Raw genomic sequence first — 17,785 nt, 5'->3', positions numbered from 1 at the left:
TAGTCAGGGAACTAGATCCCACATGCATGCTGCAACTAAGAGTTCACATGCTACAACTAAGGAGCCCATGTGCCGCAACTAAGGAGACGGCGAGCCACAACTAAGGAGCCTGCCAGCTGCAACTAAAGAGCCCACCAGCCACAACAAGACCCGACACAACCAAATAAAAATAAATAAATATATATATTTTTTAAAGTATGAAGAAAAAGACATTTTTGGGACAATTGGCAAAATTGAAATTTGAACAGGTTCTCTAAATGGCAATCTTGTATCAATTGTTGATTTCCTGACTTATTGGGAGGTCCTTGTTTAGGGAAATACACACTGGAGTATTTAGGGGATGAAGGATCAGGTCTGAAGCTCATAGTCAAATGGTTCAGAAAAAGACTCATTGTGTGTGTGTCTCTGTGTGTGTGTGTGTGTGTGAGTGTGTGAAAGAAAGAGAGAGATATTAAAAGTTGGTGGGCTTCCCTGGTGGTGCAGTGGCTGAGAGTCCACCTGCCAATGCAGGGGACATGGGTTCGTACCCCGGTCCGGGAAGATCGCCCATGCTGTGGAGTGGCTGGGCCCGTGAGCCATGGCCACTGAGCCTGCGCGTACGGAGCCTGTGCTCCACAATGGGAGAAAGTTGGTGAATCTGGATGAAGGCAATAAGGGAGTTTCTTTGTACTGTACTTGCAAATTTTCTGTGGGTTTGAAATTGCTCTGAGATCATCTTTTTAAAATTAAAATTGCTTAGTGCTGATGGAACTCTAAAAAAAAAATGCCTTCAATGGACTTATCAGTAGACTCAACATGACTGAGGAAAAAATCAGTGAACTTGAAGACAGGTCAACAGAAACTTCCCAGTGCTCACTTCAGCAGCATATATACTAAAATTGGAATGATATAGAGATGAATAGCATGGCCTCTGCACAATGATGACATGCAAATTTGTGAAGCATTTGGTATTTTTTAAAATGATGGGGGGCAGGGATAGAAATGTAGAGCTTTAGAATGCATTCAAACTTTGATTATTATCAACTTAAATTAGACCATTATAAATATAAGTGCGTTTATGTCAGTCTCATGGTAACCATTAACCAAAAATTTGCAGTAGATAACAAAAGATAGTGAGAAATGAATCTAAGCATACCAATAAAGAAAGTCATCAAACCACAAAGAAAGAGAGCAAAAGAAGAAAGGAAGAGAGGAACTACAAAACAGCTAAAAACCAATTAACAAAATGGCAATAAATACATACCTATCAATAATTACTTTAAATGTAAATGGATTAAATTCTCTGATCAAAAGACACAGAATGGATGAATGGATAAAAAAAACAAGCCCCATCAATATGCTACCTATGAGAGATTCACTTCAGTTGTAAGAACACACACAGACTGAAGGGTCCATGTTTTTCCATGATGATATTCCATGCAGAAGGAAACCAAAAGAAAGTTGGGATAGCTATACTTATATCAGACAAAACAGACTTTAAAACAAAGACTGCCATAAGACACAAAGAAGGGCATTACATAATGACAAAGGGGTCAATCCAACAAGAGGATAAACATTTATAAATATATATATGCACACAACATAAGAGCACCTAAATATATGAAGCAAATATTAACAGGTCTAAAGGGAGAAATAGGGAGCAATACAATAAGACAATGGATAAATCGTTCTGACAGAAAATCAATAAGGAGACATTGGCCTTAAATAACACATTAGACCAGATAGACTAAATAGATATATACAGAAATTCCATCTAAAAGCACCTGAATACACCTTCTTCTCAGGTGCACATGGAACATTCTCTAGGATATGATAGGCCACAAAACAAGTCTTGACAAATTTAAGAAGACTGAAATAATATCCAGCATCTTTCCCAACCACACGGTATGAAACGAAATCAATTACCAGAAGAAAACTGGAAAATTCAGAAACACATAGAGACTAAACAACATGCTACTGAATAACCAATGGGAACAAAGAAATCAAAAGCAAAATCAAAAATGTCTTGAGACAAATGAAAATGGAAGTACAGTACACCAGAACTTAAGGGATGCAACAAAAACAGTTCTAAGAAGGAAGTTCATAGCAACAAATGCCTATTTCAAAAAACAAGAAAAATGTCAAATAAACAATCTAACTTTAAACCTCGAGGAACTAGAAAAGAAGAATAAAAGAAGCCCAAACTTAGTAGAAGGAAGGAAGTAACAAGAATCAGGGCAGAAAAAAATGAAATAGAGACTAAAAAGACAAGAGAAAAGATCAATGAAACCAAGAACTGATTCTGTGACAAGATAAACAAAATGGACAAACCTTTAGCTAGACTCACCAAGTAAAAAGAGAGAGGACTCAAAATCAGAAACAAAAGAGGAGCTGTTACAACTGATACCACAGAAATACAATACAAAAGCTAAGAGACTATTACAAACAATTATATGCCCCAAAATTGGACAACCTAGAAGAAATGGATAAATTCCTAGAAACATACAACCATCCAAGACTGAATTATGAAGAAACAAAAAATCTGAACAGACCGATTACTAGTAAGGAGGTTGAATCAGTAATTTAAAACCTCCCAGCAAACAAAAATCCAGAACCAGATGGCTGTACTGGTGAATTCTACCAAACATTCAAAGAAAAATTAATACCAATCCTTCTAAAAATCTCCCAAAAAATAGAAGAGGAGAAAACACTTCCAAACTCATTTCACAAGGCCAGCATTACCCTGATACCAAAACCAGACAAGTACACCACAAGAAAAGACAATCACAGGCCAATATTCCGGATGAACACAGATGAAAAATCATCAACAAAATATTAGCAAACATGAACTCAACATACATTAAAAATCAAACACCTTGGGGCTTCCCTGGTGGCGCAGTGGTTAAGAATCTGCCTGCCAGTGCAGGGGACACGGGTTCAATCCCTGGTCTGGAAAGATCCCACATGCCACGGAGCAACTAAGCCCATGCACCACAACTACTGAGCCTGCGCTCTAGAGCCCACAAGCCACAACTACGGAAGCCCACGTGCCTAGAGTCCACACTCCGCAACAGGAGAAGCCACTGCAATGAGAAGCCTGCGCACCACAATGAAGAGTAGCCTCCACTCGCCACAACTAGAGAAAGCCCATGTGCAACAATGAAGACCCAATGCAGCCAAAAATAAAACAAATAAATTTATTTTAAAAAAAGAATCAAACACCTCAATAAAGTGGGATATATTCTAGGGATGCAAGGATGGTTCAATAACCACAAATCAACAAATGTGATATACCACATTACCAAAATGAATGATAAAAATCCATATGATCATCTCAATAGATGAAGGAAAAGTATTTGACAAGATTCAACATCCAGTTTTGATAAAAACTCTCAACAAAGTGGGTATAGAGGAAACGTACCTCACATAATAAATGATATATATGACAAGCTCAGAGCTAACACCATAGTTAATGGTGTGAAGCTAAGAGCTTTTCCTCTAAGACCAGGAACAAGACAGGATGCCCATTCTTGCTATTTTTGTTCAACATAGTACTGGAAGTCCTAGCCAGAGCAATTAGGCAAGAAAAAGAAATAAAAGGCATCCAAATGGAAAGGAAGAAGTGAAACTTCCATTATTTGCAGATGACATGATATTATACACACAAAACCCTGAAGATTGCCAAATAACTGTTAGAACTTATAAATGAATTCAGTAATGTTACAGGATACAAAATTAATATACAGAAATTGCTGCATTTCTATGCACTAATAATGAACTATCAGAAAGAAAAGTTAAGAAAACAATTCCATTCACAATTGCATCAAAAAGAATAAAATACCTAGGAATAAGCTCAACCAAGCAGGCGAAGGACTATACATTGAAAACTATAGGACACTGATGAAAGAAACTGAAAAAGACACAAATAAATGGAAAGAAATTTCGTGTTCATGGATTGGAAGAACTGATATTGCTAAAATGTTCATACTACCCAAAGCAATGTATAGATTCAATGCAATTTCTATCAAAATTCCAATGGAATTTTTCATAGAAATAGAACAAACAATCCTAAAATTTGTATGGACCCACAAAAGACCCCAAATTTCCAAAGCAATCTTGAGAAGGAATAAGAAACCTGGAGGCATCATGCTCCCTGTTTGCAAACAATACAAGACTTCTCTTTGTTTTGTGTGTTTGTTTTGTATATATCTTAAAAGACTTTGTTTTGTATATTTGACTTTCCAACCATGTAAATGTCTTACATGATTATAAAACAAAATTAAAACAAATGTTAAAACAAAAGCTAAAATAATTAATTAAATTAAATTAAATTAAAACAACAACCAAAAAAACCCCATAAGCTATACCTAAAAATCAAAAGCAGAATGAAACAAATGAACCTACTCATATGTTACATTTGTGGCTTAACCACACACAGAGAAATTAGTTCTAGTTACTTTGAAGCACAATAATTGGGTTATATGTTCCTAGAGAGACAACCCCAAAGCAAATAGATCTATAAAGAAATATTAAATTATTTGCAGTAGGAATATTTTAAGTACTAATAATATTGCTCTGAACTATCTTATTTATATATACATATACACATCTACAGATGGATGGATTAATAAATAAAAGACACAAAAATGAAACCAAAGTAGAAACTCTATAATTCTAAATTTTTTTGATTGTAAATAGCAGTATGAACTCATGGGGTCTACTCTGTTAAGAGTATATTTCCAGCTACAACGTTAATAAACATTGAAAACATATCACGTGAAAGAAGCCAGTCACAAAAGACCACATATTGTACAATTTCATTTATATGAAATGTCTGAATAGACAAATTCATCGAGGCATAAATCAGATTAGTGGTTCATTAGACTGGGAGGAAGGAGGAGAATATGAGATTGACTGCTAATGGGTACGATAATTCTTTCAGGGAGGATAAAAATGATCTAAAATTACACGACGGTGATGGGTGCACAACCCTGTGGATTTTTTAAAAAAACATTCCATTGTACACTTTAAAGGGTAAAATGTATGGTATGTGAATCAAGCTACTAAAAAAAACTAAAAGAATATATTTCCTAGCTCTGCCCACCAAAACAAAAAGCCTAGAAACAATGACCATGTCAGTAGCAATACGCACCATAACTGGGGTTTTCTCCCAACCATTCTAGCTAGTCCCTTTCAGTCTTTTTTGCTGGTTCCTCCTCATTTTCCAGACTTTCTCATGTTGAAGTGACCCAGAGATAAGTCCTTTACTTCTATCATTTTCCATCTACCCTACCCTCTAAGTGATCTCCTTAAATATCACCTATATGCTGATAATCCCCAAACGTATGTCTCCAACCTAGGTCTCAGATCTTTCTTTTGAACTTCAGACTTGTATATCCCACTGCCAACTTAATATTTCCACCTGAATGTCCAATGGGCATCTCATACTTCAGATACAATATTCCAAACAGAAATCTCACTATCTCTCTATGCCCCAGGTTCTTCCTACCTTCTTTCCCTTCTCAGTTAATGATAACTCCATTCTTCAAGTTGCTCAGATTAAAAAATATTGTGTCACCTTGTCACACTTACACTCCACATCAGTTCTATCAGCAAATTATGTCAGCTTTACCTTTAAATTATCCAGTACACGACTACTTCTCACCATCTTTACTACTCTGGTCCAGGTCACCAACAGCTTTTCCCTAGATTAATGCAATAGTTTCCTAATTGGTCTCTCTGCTTCTGCCCTTGTCCCTGCCCTCTTCCCCTATTCTTCTTCTCATAATTCTCTCATCAGAGCAACCAAGGCAATCCTCTTAAATCGTAAGCAGATACTGTCACTTGCATGTTCAAAACTCTCCAATAGCTTCCCATCTCATTCACAGTAAAAAGCCAAGATCCTTAACAGGGCCCATAAGGCTCAATCTGATCTGCCCTCCTTCCCTGCAATTACCTTTCTTCTCTCATCTCTCACTACTCTCCCTCTCATTTGCTCTATTTCAGCCACACCAGCCTCTGTGTAACAGGCATATTCCCACCTCAGGGCTTTTCTAACTGTTGTTCGTTCCCTCTTCCCTTAACTATGTGAATAAGTAGCACCTTTATTTCCTTCATATCTTTATTATTACATTTTCAGGATGCATTCTTAACTACCCCATCTAAAACTCCAAGTCTCATCCCTGATTCTATATATCCTCCTGCTTTACTTCTTCTCTTAGAATGTTTCACTATTTAATGTATGTTATATTTAACTTACTTACCTCATTTATTATCTGGTCCACGACAATGTAAGTACCATGATAGCAGAGAGTTTGTCTCCTTTGTTCAATGTTATATCCCAAGCATCTATAATTATTCCTGTCACACGCAGCATTCAATAAATGGTGAGTGGATGAATGAATGAATCCTCAGTACCTGAAGAACCTGGAAAAGAAATTTGGAAATAGAACACTGCTTTAGAAAAATACCTTAGAAAACACATAATTCACACACAAAAAGATTTTTAAATGGTTGACTTCAGTAGTAATCAAATAACTGCAAATTAAAGAAATTATTTTACATCTATGAGGTTAACAAAGATTACTAACGATAACCACTGTTATCAAGGGTGTATGAATATAGGCAATCTTATACTATGCCAATAATACTGTAGATTATTGAAACCTTACAAGAGAATAACTGGATAGAATTAGGGAGTCTTTAATAAGCACATATATCTCAACCTATCAGTTCCACTTCTAAGAGCCTGCCCCCCACCAAAAAAAAATTAAGAAAGTGCATCATAACATGCCAAATAGTTGCTGATAAACCCATTCTTTATAATGGCAAGAAGTTAAAAGAACCAAATTACCCATCAACAGGTGTAAATGCATTAAAATGTATACCATAAAAAAACTTTAAAATGATGACATAGATGTGTAATTGTTTAAATGGAAAAATATTAACTGCACATTGTTAAATGGCATAGGTAGATTACAGAACTGTATGTATAGCGTGATTCCAATTTTATAATATACGAATGCATATGTATGTATTCACAGAGGGAGGGATGAAAAGATGGGAAATAAATTTTGATAGTGGCTGGTAGAAGTATAAATGATTTTTGCTTTCTTGGAGTTTTTCTTTATTTTGTGATTTGGGGCGGGGAGTGAGGGGCAAGGAGCATTGTTACTAAGCACACAAAACAACGTGGCCAATACACAGAAATAAAATTTTAAATAAATACTGAAACAACGTGTTGGGGCTATATGGGCTATTGATATCTCATAGAAAAACGTATTTACGATTACCATCTCCAAAGAAGTGAAGCACTGGTACAAACAGTCTCACAAATCTACACACACAACCGAACTCTGCCTTTTATCGTGGTTTGCAGCCACGTTCATAGTGAGACAGAAATGGAAAAGCACATCCACAAAATCCGCCTGCACACACGACTCCACGGCCACATCAGTCACAGACAAATGCCTGGCAAATAAAGTCCTATCAAGCCACACGCTCACAGTCCTTCACATGTCACTCCCACGGCCTCAGGGAACCACCCGCACGGGCAAAACCCTGCCCGGCGTCCTCCTCCAACAACACAGGCACCGGGTGGTCCGCAGGCCCCTACTCCACCCAGCACAAAGAGTCCCGGACTCTGAGCTCGCGGCTTCCCGAGGACTCACCACCGAGCCCGCAGACACAGGCCCCAATTCCGCACCTCAGCGCCGCCCAAGTGGCACAGCCGGTGCAGCCCGAGTTAGGTAATCCATTAAGGTCAGTGCCGGCTGTAGCCGAAGGCAGCACAAGCCTCGGTCCGTTAGACGCAGGATAACTCTTCCCAGAGCCCCTCGCGGCTCGCCGGGGCGGGACTGGCCCTCCAGTTGACGAGTAGCGGGAATAACCAACCGCTGTGTTGAGGGGCTCTCAGATCTGCCGAGTGGCCTCAGCTGAGAGTTTTGCGGCAGCTGCCTCCAGTGAGTCCGGCCCTCGGAGCCTGGGAGTGCCGCTTGGTGCTGAGAAGAATCTGAAAAGGTCCGCAGTTTTCCTGCCCCGGACTACATTTCCCAGAGGCCTTCTCGGCCCAAATCTATTTTCTGCGAAAAGTCGCCTCCTCCTTACAGTTGTCTGGATCTTTGGGTTCTAGGCGTTACGGTACCTGGTCCGTGAAGGAAGCACCGCTGAGTCGGTTTCGTTCCGTCTGGTCCCGGCTCCACCTGGGACTGGACTTCAGTGGGGTGAAAGTGGGGCAAGGTCTGGGCACCGTGAAGAGACGAGATGGGCCAGCCTGAGCCTCAAGCTCCTGGAGGCAGTCAGAAAAGGGAGGAGTAAAAAAAAAAAAAAAAAAAAGGAAAAGGGAGGAGCACCGTTGCGTGATCGGGTGTGGGAGATTTCAGCGGTGGAATTTGTGGTAGGGAGTCTACAGGGTCGAGGGACTCTGAGGTCCAGTGACTTTAGGGTCGTTCTAGTTTGCGACCATTCGTGTGACCATGGTCGCGTCGTCTGTTCTAGTGACCTCTTGATTCTGACTCTGCAGTTTTTCAGAGACAATGTGTAGTGTCCGTTCTTTGTGTTTCTGCTTTTCTGACGGGCACCTGTTACAATATTGAAATTTACATGGTTAAGTCAATACACGAGTCACCAAAATTTTAAATGGAAAAAAATTATAGAGGTTCGTGATTGTGTATTACTGGAAACACCCACGCTTTTTTTTTTTTTTTTAATTTACACTGTGTTACTCCACATTCCGTGTGTGTTATATGGACAGAAGTGATACAGGTAATCTAGAAAGATATTGTTGAAGAAGGCAAAGACACTGAGCCATCAAATGAAAGATCATGTCAATAATTCAAAGTAGCCTCGACATCAGGAGTGAAAAGTGTAAGTTGAAAAGTGCACAAGTAACCAGGTGTAAAAACCTAAGAATCCAGCAACCCGGACTATATGTCACTCTTGCCCTAAAGACCTGATTTCTTTTTTCAACATTTCATGAGTTCCGCTCTGATTTAAGAATTTAAAAACAATTGACACGGCTTCCCTGATGGCGCAGTGGTTGAGAGTCCGCCTGTCGATGCAGGGGACACGGGTTCGTGCCCCGGCCCAGGAAGATCCCACATGCCGCGGAGCGGCTGGGCCCGTGAGCCATGGCCGCTGAGCCTGCGTGTCCGGAGCCTGTGCTCCGCAACGGGAGAGGCCACAACAGTGAGAGGCCCGCGTACCGCAAAAAACAAAGAAACAAACAAAAAAACAATTGACAATGAAAGTTGAAGACTCACTGCAGTAATTTTGCAGTAGAGACCAAAATGGAGAAACTTTCCAAGAAAACACTACTGTATGCTTTTGTGCAATAGTATGTTGGCAAAGAGAACAGAATACAGTAGACTACAGCATGCTAAATATCAGGAACTTGTAGTCGTTGGAGGTATCAGAGAGGGTTCTGGCTCATAAGCTTACCGTGAAGCTACACAAAGCCTAAAGAACTATGTTATCTCTAGGAAGCAGAATAAGACAGTCTTCCTTTCACAGCCTTCCTTTCACTAGATGATAATGGGCACTGTTTCCAAAAAGTGTGAATTTCTTTCTGGGAAGGGAAAAGAGGCTCCCAAACACTGCAGAGAGAGAACATGTCCTCTAAATAAGTTTTGCTTATTTGTCTCATGTGTCTTTACCAACAGTACACTTTTCTGTCAACTGTAAGAATTATTTTTTGCTAATTATTTTGTTAAAAGATGAGAAGAAAACACAGTTGGTTCTATGTCCATTCAGCTTCCTGATTTCATTTTTTATACTTGTAGATTTGTCTATTTCTCCTTTTATTTCTGTTAAACTTTGCTTTATATATTTTAAAGCTCTCTTGTTGGATGATACATATTTAGAGTTGTAATAGCTTCCTGTTGGATTGATCCAATAGGAAATTATGGAATCTACCCTTTATAATATCACTTTTTGTCTTAGTTTTGATATTACTGTAGCTTCACCATACTTCTTTTGGCTAGTGCATTATCTTTTTCTACCCTTTTGCTTTTAAACGTTCTGTTTTATTTTTAAAGTATGCTTCATTAAACAATATTATTTTAAAAATAAATAATGACAATCTTACTCTGTGACATATTTAGTGAATTTACATTTAATGTAGTTGGGTTTTGGTCTACTATATTAGAATTTGTTTTCTTTTCGGCCTAGCTTTTTAAAAATTTTTAACGTTTTATTTTGAAGTAATTCTTGATTCTCATGCAGTTGTAAGAAATAATTCAGGGAAATCCCATATACCCATTATCCAGTTTCCCCCAGTGGTAACATGTTGCAATACTATACACTGTATCACAACCTTGACATTGATACTTTCAAGATATTTCCATCATCACAAGAATACTTCATGTTGTCCTTTTACAGCCATACTCACTTCCCTCTTTCTCTTAACCCCCTCCTTAAGACCTGGCAACCCTAATCTGTTCTCCATTTCTATAATTTTACCCCTTTAAGAATGTTATGTAAATGGAATTATAAAGTATGTAATTGGACTATTGACTTTTTCACTCAGCATAATTCCCTGGAGATTCATATGTGTTTTTACATGTGTAAGTAATTCATTCCTTTTTATTGCTGAGTAGAAGTCCATGTGGATATGCCACAGTTTGTTTTGCCATTCATTCATTGAAGGATATATGGGTTGTTTCCAACTTTTGGCTGTTATAACTAAAGCTGCTATATACATTCATGTACAATTTTTTCGTGTGTGTGAGAACAAATTTTCATTTCAAACACCAAGGAGAGTTTTAGAAGGAATTTGTCCATTTATTTATTTTTTTAATCTATCTGGAATTTTCACTGAGATTGTATTGAGTATATAGATCAATTGGGGAGAACTGACATCTTTAAAATAGTGACTCTCATAACCGTTAAGACACAATATGAGCACAATATATATCTTCTTTAAGTCCTCTAAGCAATATTTTATATTTTTTAATGTACAGATAATGAAATATTTTGTCAGATTTACCCCTAGGTATTACAGAGTTTTTGATGCATTGTAAATGGCATTTTAAAAAATTCAATTTCCAATTGTTCATTGCTGGTATGTAAGAAATACAATTGATTTCTGTATCTTGTAGCCTGATACCTTGCTTAAGTCACTTAGTATTTCTACTAGAGTTTGGAGGTTCCACTGGGTTTTCTACATAGATGATCGTGTCATCTGTGAAAAAAGACAGTGATATCTATTCCTATTGCAATCGGCAGATATAGTATGGACCCGTCCACCCACCCAAAATATGGTTGGGATGTTGAGACTGATGATGCCACGCACACACCAAGAGGGTATGCAAAGTTTTCTTACTCACACGATGAAGCTTTCTAGGAAAAGCAAGGCAGGTGTCCCAAGAAAGTCTGCAAATTGTTTGCAAAAGCAAGGAAAGGAAATTGGCATGGAGCGTTTATGGCAGAGGCTTGCGTGGTTTAAATCTCCCGCTAGTGTCAAAAAAGAGAGGAGCTGAGCTTGCCCAGATTGGGGGCACAAGAGAAATAAGGAGTGAAGCTCAAAGCTGTAAGCAGCTTCTGCTGCTGCTCCTGGTGCTGCTTGTGTGCATGTTTGGTGTGGATCTGGTGAAACAGCAGCTGAGGAGACTCGGGAGATCACCATGGCTGACAAAAAGACCAAGGAAGGACTGAGAACAATGATCATATTAATTTGAAGGTGGCAAGGCAGGATGGTTCTGTGGTGCACTTTAAGATTAAGAGGCATGCACCACTTAGTAAACTAATGAAAGTCTATTGTGAATGACATGGTTTGTCAATGAGGCAGATCAGATTCCGATTTGACGGGCAGCCTATCAATGAAACCGACTCACCTACACAGCTGGAAATGGAGGATGAAGATACAAATGATGTGTTCCAGCAACAGACAGGAGGTGTCTACTAAAAAAGGAACCTGCTACTTTACTCCAGAACTCTGTTCTACAGACCAAAAGGACATTCTCGATTAGAAAAATGCAATTTGATTCCACCACATCCTAACTACTACAGTCCGTTTTTCTCTAGTCTTTCATTTTCCTCTTCCCCATTCCTTTATTGTACGTAAAGTAACTGGTGTATGCAGAAGCATATTGCTTTCTTAAAAAATAAATTATGGCCAATGGTATGTTTTGATTGACATCAAATGAAAATGGGATGGGGGAAAATACTAGTTCTGTGAAAATGTCGCCTTTCCATTAGTGGTATGCTTGGTCACCTCTTATCTTTTTATGCCAGTAAGTTATTTTGCTCTTGCTGTTAACAACAAAAAAAGGAATATAAAAAATCCTTGCAGGGCTTCCCTGGTGGCGCAGTGGTTGGAGTCTGCCTGCCGATGCAGGGGACACGGGTTCGTGCCCTGGTCCAGGAAGAGCCCACACGCCGCGGAGCGGCTGGGCCCGTGAGCCATGGCCGCTGAGCCTGCGCGTCCGGAGCCTGTGCTCCGCAACAGGAGAGGCCACAACAGTGAGAGGCCCGCGTACCGGAAAAAAAAAGAAATCCTTGCATACCTTGTTCAGCTGGAGAATTTTAATGTTTTTCACTTATCATTGTTAAACCAAGGACAATTTTATGACTTTTTTCTATGTAGATGTCACAAGTAAGGTAGTCTCCTTAAGTAGGGATAAATTACTCTAAAAGAACTAAATCCTAAAATAGTATAAATAAACTTATTTCCAAAACAGAAATAGAGTCACAGATGTAGAAAACAAACTTATGATCACCAAGGGGGAAGGGGGAGGTAGGATAAATTGGGAGATTGGGATTGGCATGAACACACTACTATATATAAAATAGATCACTAATGAGGAGCTACTGTATAGCACAAGGAACTCTACTCAGTACTCTGTAATGACCTATATGGGGAAAGAGTCTAAAAAGGAGTGGATATATGTACAACTGATTCACTTTGCTGTACAGCAGAAACTAATACAACATCGTAACTCAACTATACTCCAATTAAAAATTAATTTTAAAAAAAGGAAGAAATCCTAGACTGTTTTCCCTTCAAGACAAGCACTTGTTGTTTAAATAAACTTCTTGGTTTGGTTTTCTTTTTTAAAGCTATGAGCAGGCAAACATCAAAAAATGAAATTAGGCTCTTCATCACACTATCAAATCTGTTTGCTGTTTATTTCTTTTTCTTTCCTGGTTTCTCCGGCTAAAACCTTCTATACAAGATTGAACAGAAGTGGAGACAGTGAATATCTTTGCCAAGATCTTACTTTGAAGGAAAGTATTCAGTTTTGTACTATTAAGTGAAATGGTAGTTGGAGATTTTTCGTAGATGGCCTTCACTGAGTTGAAGATTTTTTCTTTTTCTGCTAAGTGTGTTTATCAAGAATGGATGTTGGATTTTGTCAAATGCTCTTTCTGCATCTGAGATGGCAATACGTATTTTCTTTCTCTTTTAGTTTGTTAATATGTTGAATTACACTGGACTTCAAATCTTAAACCAATCTTATATTCTTGGGATAAACACCACTTGGCCATTGTTGCATTATCATTTTTTTATATTGTTGGATTCAATTTGCTAAAATTTTATTAAGAACTTTTTGCAAATTCACTTTTGACAAAGTGAAAGAGCGGCATGGACATATATACACTACCAAAAGTAAGGTAGATAGCTAGTGGGAAGCAGCCGCATAGCACAGGGAGATCAGCTCGGTGCTTTGTGACCGCCTGGAGGGGTGGGATAGGGAGGGCGGGAGGGAGACGCAAAAGGGAGGGGATATGGGAACATATGTATATGTATAACTGATTAAATTTGTTATAAAAAAAAGAACTTTTTGCAAATTGGTTCATGAGGGATATTAATCTGTAGGTTTTGTGGGGGCGGGGGAGGTGGGGTAATTTTGTCTAGTTAACTCATAGAATGAATTGGGAAGAATTTCCTTCTTTTCAATATTCTGGAAGAGTTTGTATAAAATTGTTATTATTTATTCTTTAAATGCTTAAGAGAATTTTAAATGTTTAATAAAAATTAAAATCGGGGCTTCCCTGGTGGCGCAGTGGTTGAGAGTCTGCCTGCCAATGCAGGGGACACGGGTTCGTGCCCCGGTCTGGGAAGATCCCACATGCCGAGGAGCGGCTGGGCCTGTGAGCCATGGCCGCTGAACCTGCGTGTCTGGAGCCCGTGCTCTGCAACAGGAGAGGCCACAACAGTGAGAGGCCCGCATACCGCAAAAAAAAAAATAATAAAAATAAAAATAAAATTAAATAAAATTAAATTAAATAGAAATGTTTCGTAGAATTTACCAGTGAAGCCATCTGGACTTGGATTTTTTTGTAGGAAGGTTTTTTTTAAAAAAGACTTATTTATTATTTATTTATTTTATTTATTTATGGCTGGGCTGGGTCTCAGTTACAGCACGCGGGCTCTTCGTTGTGGTGCACAGGCTTCTCTTTAGTTGTGGAGTGGGGGTTTTCTCTGTAGTTGTGGCACGCAGGTTCCAGGGTGCGTGGGCTCTGTAGTTTGCGGCCTGTGGGTTCTAGTTGAGGCGCGCGAGCTCGGTAGTTTTGGCACACGGGCTTAGTTGCCCTGCGACATGTGGGATCTTAGTTCCCTGACCAGGGATCGAACCCGCATCCCCTGCATTGTAAGGCAGTTTCTTTACCACTGGACCACCAGGGAAGTCCCTGTAGGAAGGTTTTTAATTCCAAATTCAATTTATTTTATAGATATAGGGCTATTCAGGTTAATTATTTATTCTTTAGTAAGGTTTGATAGTTTGTGTCTGTCAAGAAATCTTTCTATTTCCCCTAAGTTGTTTAATATATTGGATTAAAGTTTCTATGCTGTACTTTGTCGTCTTTTTAACATTTGTAGACTCTGTAGTGATGTCACTTCTCTCATTCCTGATATATCTCCATTTCTTTCCTGACCAGTCTTGCTACAGTTTTATCATTTTTATTAATCTCAAATAACTAACTTTTGATTCCATTGATTTTTCTTTTTCTGTTTTCTATTTCATTGATTTCTGTTCTGATATTTATTATTTCCTTTGTTTTGCTTACATTGTGTTTAATTTGCTCTTCTTTTTCTGGTTTCTTAAAGTGGAAGATGAAGTCATTGATTTGAGACCTTTGTTTTTTGTTAATATAGACATCTAGTTTCTAGAAATTTCCCCTTGAACACAGTTTCAGTGGTATCTCATAATTGCTATGTAATATGTTTTCATTTTCTTTCAGTTCAACATACTTTCTAACTTCCTTTTTGATTTCTTTTTTAATCCATGTGTTATTTAGACATGTGTACGTTTCCAATACAATATTCAATAATTATCCAGATATCTTTTACTGATTTCTAATTTAATTCCATTGTGGAAAGAGGCTTTTTTTGTGGCCCAGAATATGTTTTATTTTTGTAAATGTTCCATGTGCACTTGAAAAACATTAGTATTTTTTGCTATTGTTGGTTGTAGTGCTCTGCAAATATCAATTAGTTCAAATGACTGTTTTTCAAATCTTCTATGTTTTAACTGATTTTCTGTCTACTTGTTCTAGCAATTACTGAGAGTATTACTGGACTCTCTGACTTGTAATAGTGGATTTATCTCTTTCTCCTTCCAGTTTTATCAGTTTTTGTTTCATGTATTTCGATGCTATTATTAGGTGCATGAACATTTACAATTGTTATTTTCTATTGATGAACTGACCACTTTATTATTATGAAATGATCTTCTTTATCTCTGTAATATTTTTTGCTCTGAAACCTACTTTGTAGATATTTATATCCACTCCAGCTTTCTTTTTCTTTTTTTTTTTTTTAATTTTTTTTTTTTGCGGTACTCGGGCCTCTCACTGTTGTGGCCTCTCCTGCTGCGGAGCACAGGCTCCGGACGTGCAGGCTCAGCAGCCATGGCTCACGGGCCCAGCAGCTCCGCGGCATGTGGGATCTTCCCAGACCAGGGCATGAACCCGTGTCCCCTGCATCGGCAGGCGGACTCTCAACCACTGCGCCACCAGGGACGCCCATCACATTTTTATATTATTGTAAAATACAAAACATAAAATTTGCCATTTTAACAACTTTTAAGTGTACAATTCAGTGGCATTAAGTAGATTCAAAATGTTGTGCAATCATCGCCACTATTTCCAAAACTCTTCATCATCCCAAACAGAAACTTTGTAACCATAAGCAATAATTCCCAATTCCTCCCTCCCTGCAGTAACCTCTAATCTATTTTCTTTCTCTATGAATTTGCCTAATCCAAATATTTCATATAAGCAGAATTATACAATATTTGTCCTTTTGCATATGAGTTATTTCACTTTGCATAAATTTTTCAAGCTTTATCCATGTATGTGTCAGAACTTTATTCCTTCTTATGGCTGATTAATATTCCATTGTATGTGTATAGTACACTTTGTTTATCCATTCATGTTATTTCCACCTTTTGTCTATTTTGAATAATGCTTCAATAAACATTGGAATACAAGTATCTGTTCAAGTCCCTGCTTTCAGTTCCTTTGGATATATACCTAGGAGCATAATTGCTGGGTCACATGGTAACTGTATGCTAAACTTTTTGAGGAATTGCCAAGCTATACCATTTTATATTTTCACCATCATTGTACAAGGGTTACAAGTTCTGCACATCCTCACTAACGTGTTTTTTTCAGTTATTTTGAAAATACCCATCCTAGTAGGTATAAACTGGTATCTCATAGCTTTATTTGCATTTCCCTAATTACTAATGATGTTTAGTCTTTTTATGTGTTTATTGGCCATTTATATATCTTCTTTGCAGAAATATACATTCAAGTCTTTGCTCACTTTTTGAATTGGGTTGTCCTTTTGTTGTTGACCTTTAGGAGTTCTTTATATATTCTGGGTATTAAACCCTTATCGGATATATGATTTACAAGTATTTTCACCATTCTGTGGGATGTCTTTTCACCTTCTTGATTTGATGCACAAAAGTTTTTGATTTTGATTTTGATTTTGATGAAGTCCAATTTATCTATTTTTTCTTCGGCTGCTTGTGCTCTAGGTGTCATATCTAAGAACCCACTGCCAAATCCAAGGTCATTCCAGCTTTCTTTACACAGCATTAACATGGTATATCTTTTTCCATCCTTGTACTTTTAACCTATTGGTATAGTTATATTTAAAGTGAATTTCTCATAGGCAGCATATGGTTGAGTTGTGCTTTTTTATCCGATCTGATACTCAGTCCCTCTTAATTGGGATGTTCAGATCATTTATATTTAATCTGATTATTGATATAAACCTTCTATCTTTCAATTTGTTTCCCACCTATAATTTGTTCCCTTCTCCTCTTTCTGACTTCTTTTGGATTAACTGAGTAATTTTTATGACTCCATTTTATCTCTCTTGTTGGATAATTAGCAATAACTCTTTGTTTTGTTAGTTAAGTGGTTGCTTTAGGGCTTAGCGTGTACATCTTTCACTTAACACAGTGTCCATTCAAGTGATATTATATTACTTCCCATAGAACATTGGAACCTTTACATTAGTTTATTTCCACGCATTTCTCTTCTCCTGGCATTTGTGCTATTGTTGTCATACAGTTTGCTTCTATATTTGTTAACATATATATTAATAATATAGATACCCTTAACTACATTGTTTTTATTCTTGCTTAAACAGTAATTTGTATTTTGGCAATAATTAAATAATAAGAAAATAGTATTATGTGTTAACCCTGTAGTTACCATCTCTGGTGCTCTCCACTCCTTTGTGTAGATCCAGATATCTATTTGTTATCCAAATACACATAAAATAGGTCTCTTGAATTTCCCCTTCCACTCACTAATATTTTATTCACATTTTTTAAAGCTTATTTTC

The 17,785-nt window shown here is 37.8% G+C and overlaps 1 protein-coding gene, 1 non-coding gene and 1 pseudogene across 2 annotated transcripts in view; 2 read left to right on the top strand and 1 right to left on the bottom strand.

Annotated features, from left to right (window-relative positions):
- LOC132480558 (zinc finger protein 569) overlaps positions 1-8,109 on the bottom strand; it is a 61,290-nt gene extending 53,181 nt beyond the window's left edge. The window contains exons 1-2 of the mRNA XM_060084816.1: positions 7,650-8,109; positions 6,243-6,405 (exon numbers count right to left, since the gene is read on the bottom strand). Coding sequence (XP_059940799.1) covers positions 6,243-6,247 — 5 coding nt within the window. The 5' untranslated portion in view covers positions 6,248-6,405; positions 7,650-8,109. The remainder of the gene's footprint in view (positions 1-6,242; positions 6,406-7,649) is intronic.
- Positions 849-955, top strand: LOC132481049 (U6 spliceosomal RNA). The gene has a single exon (XR_009530754.1). It is a non-coding gene; the product is annotated as a U6 spliceosomal RNA (small nuclear RNA).
- A 3,491-nt stretch (positions 8,110-11,600) lies between the features above and the next one.
- LOC132480631 (small ubiquitin-related modifier 2-like) lies at positions 11,601-11,881 on the top strand (annotated as a pseudogene).
- Positions 11,882-17,785: the final 5,904 nt, after the last annotated feature.

This window comes from Mesoplodon densirostris, chromosome 19 (genome assembly GCF_025265405.1).
Source record: "Mesoplodon densirostris isolate mMesDen1 chromosome 19, mMesDen1 primary haplotype, whole genome shotgun sequence".
NCBI lineage: Eukaryota > Metazoa > Chordata > Mammalia > Artiodactyla > Ziphiidae > Mesoplodon > Mesoplodon densirostris.
Note: the sequence above shows the minus strand (reverse complement) of the source record. Positions and strands in the feature narration are given on the sequence as shown.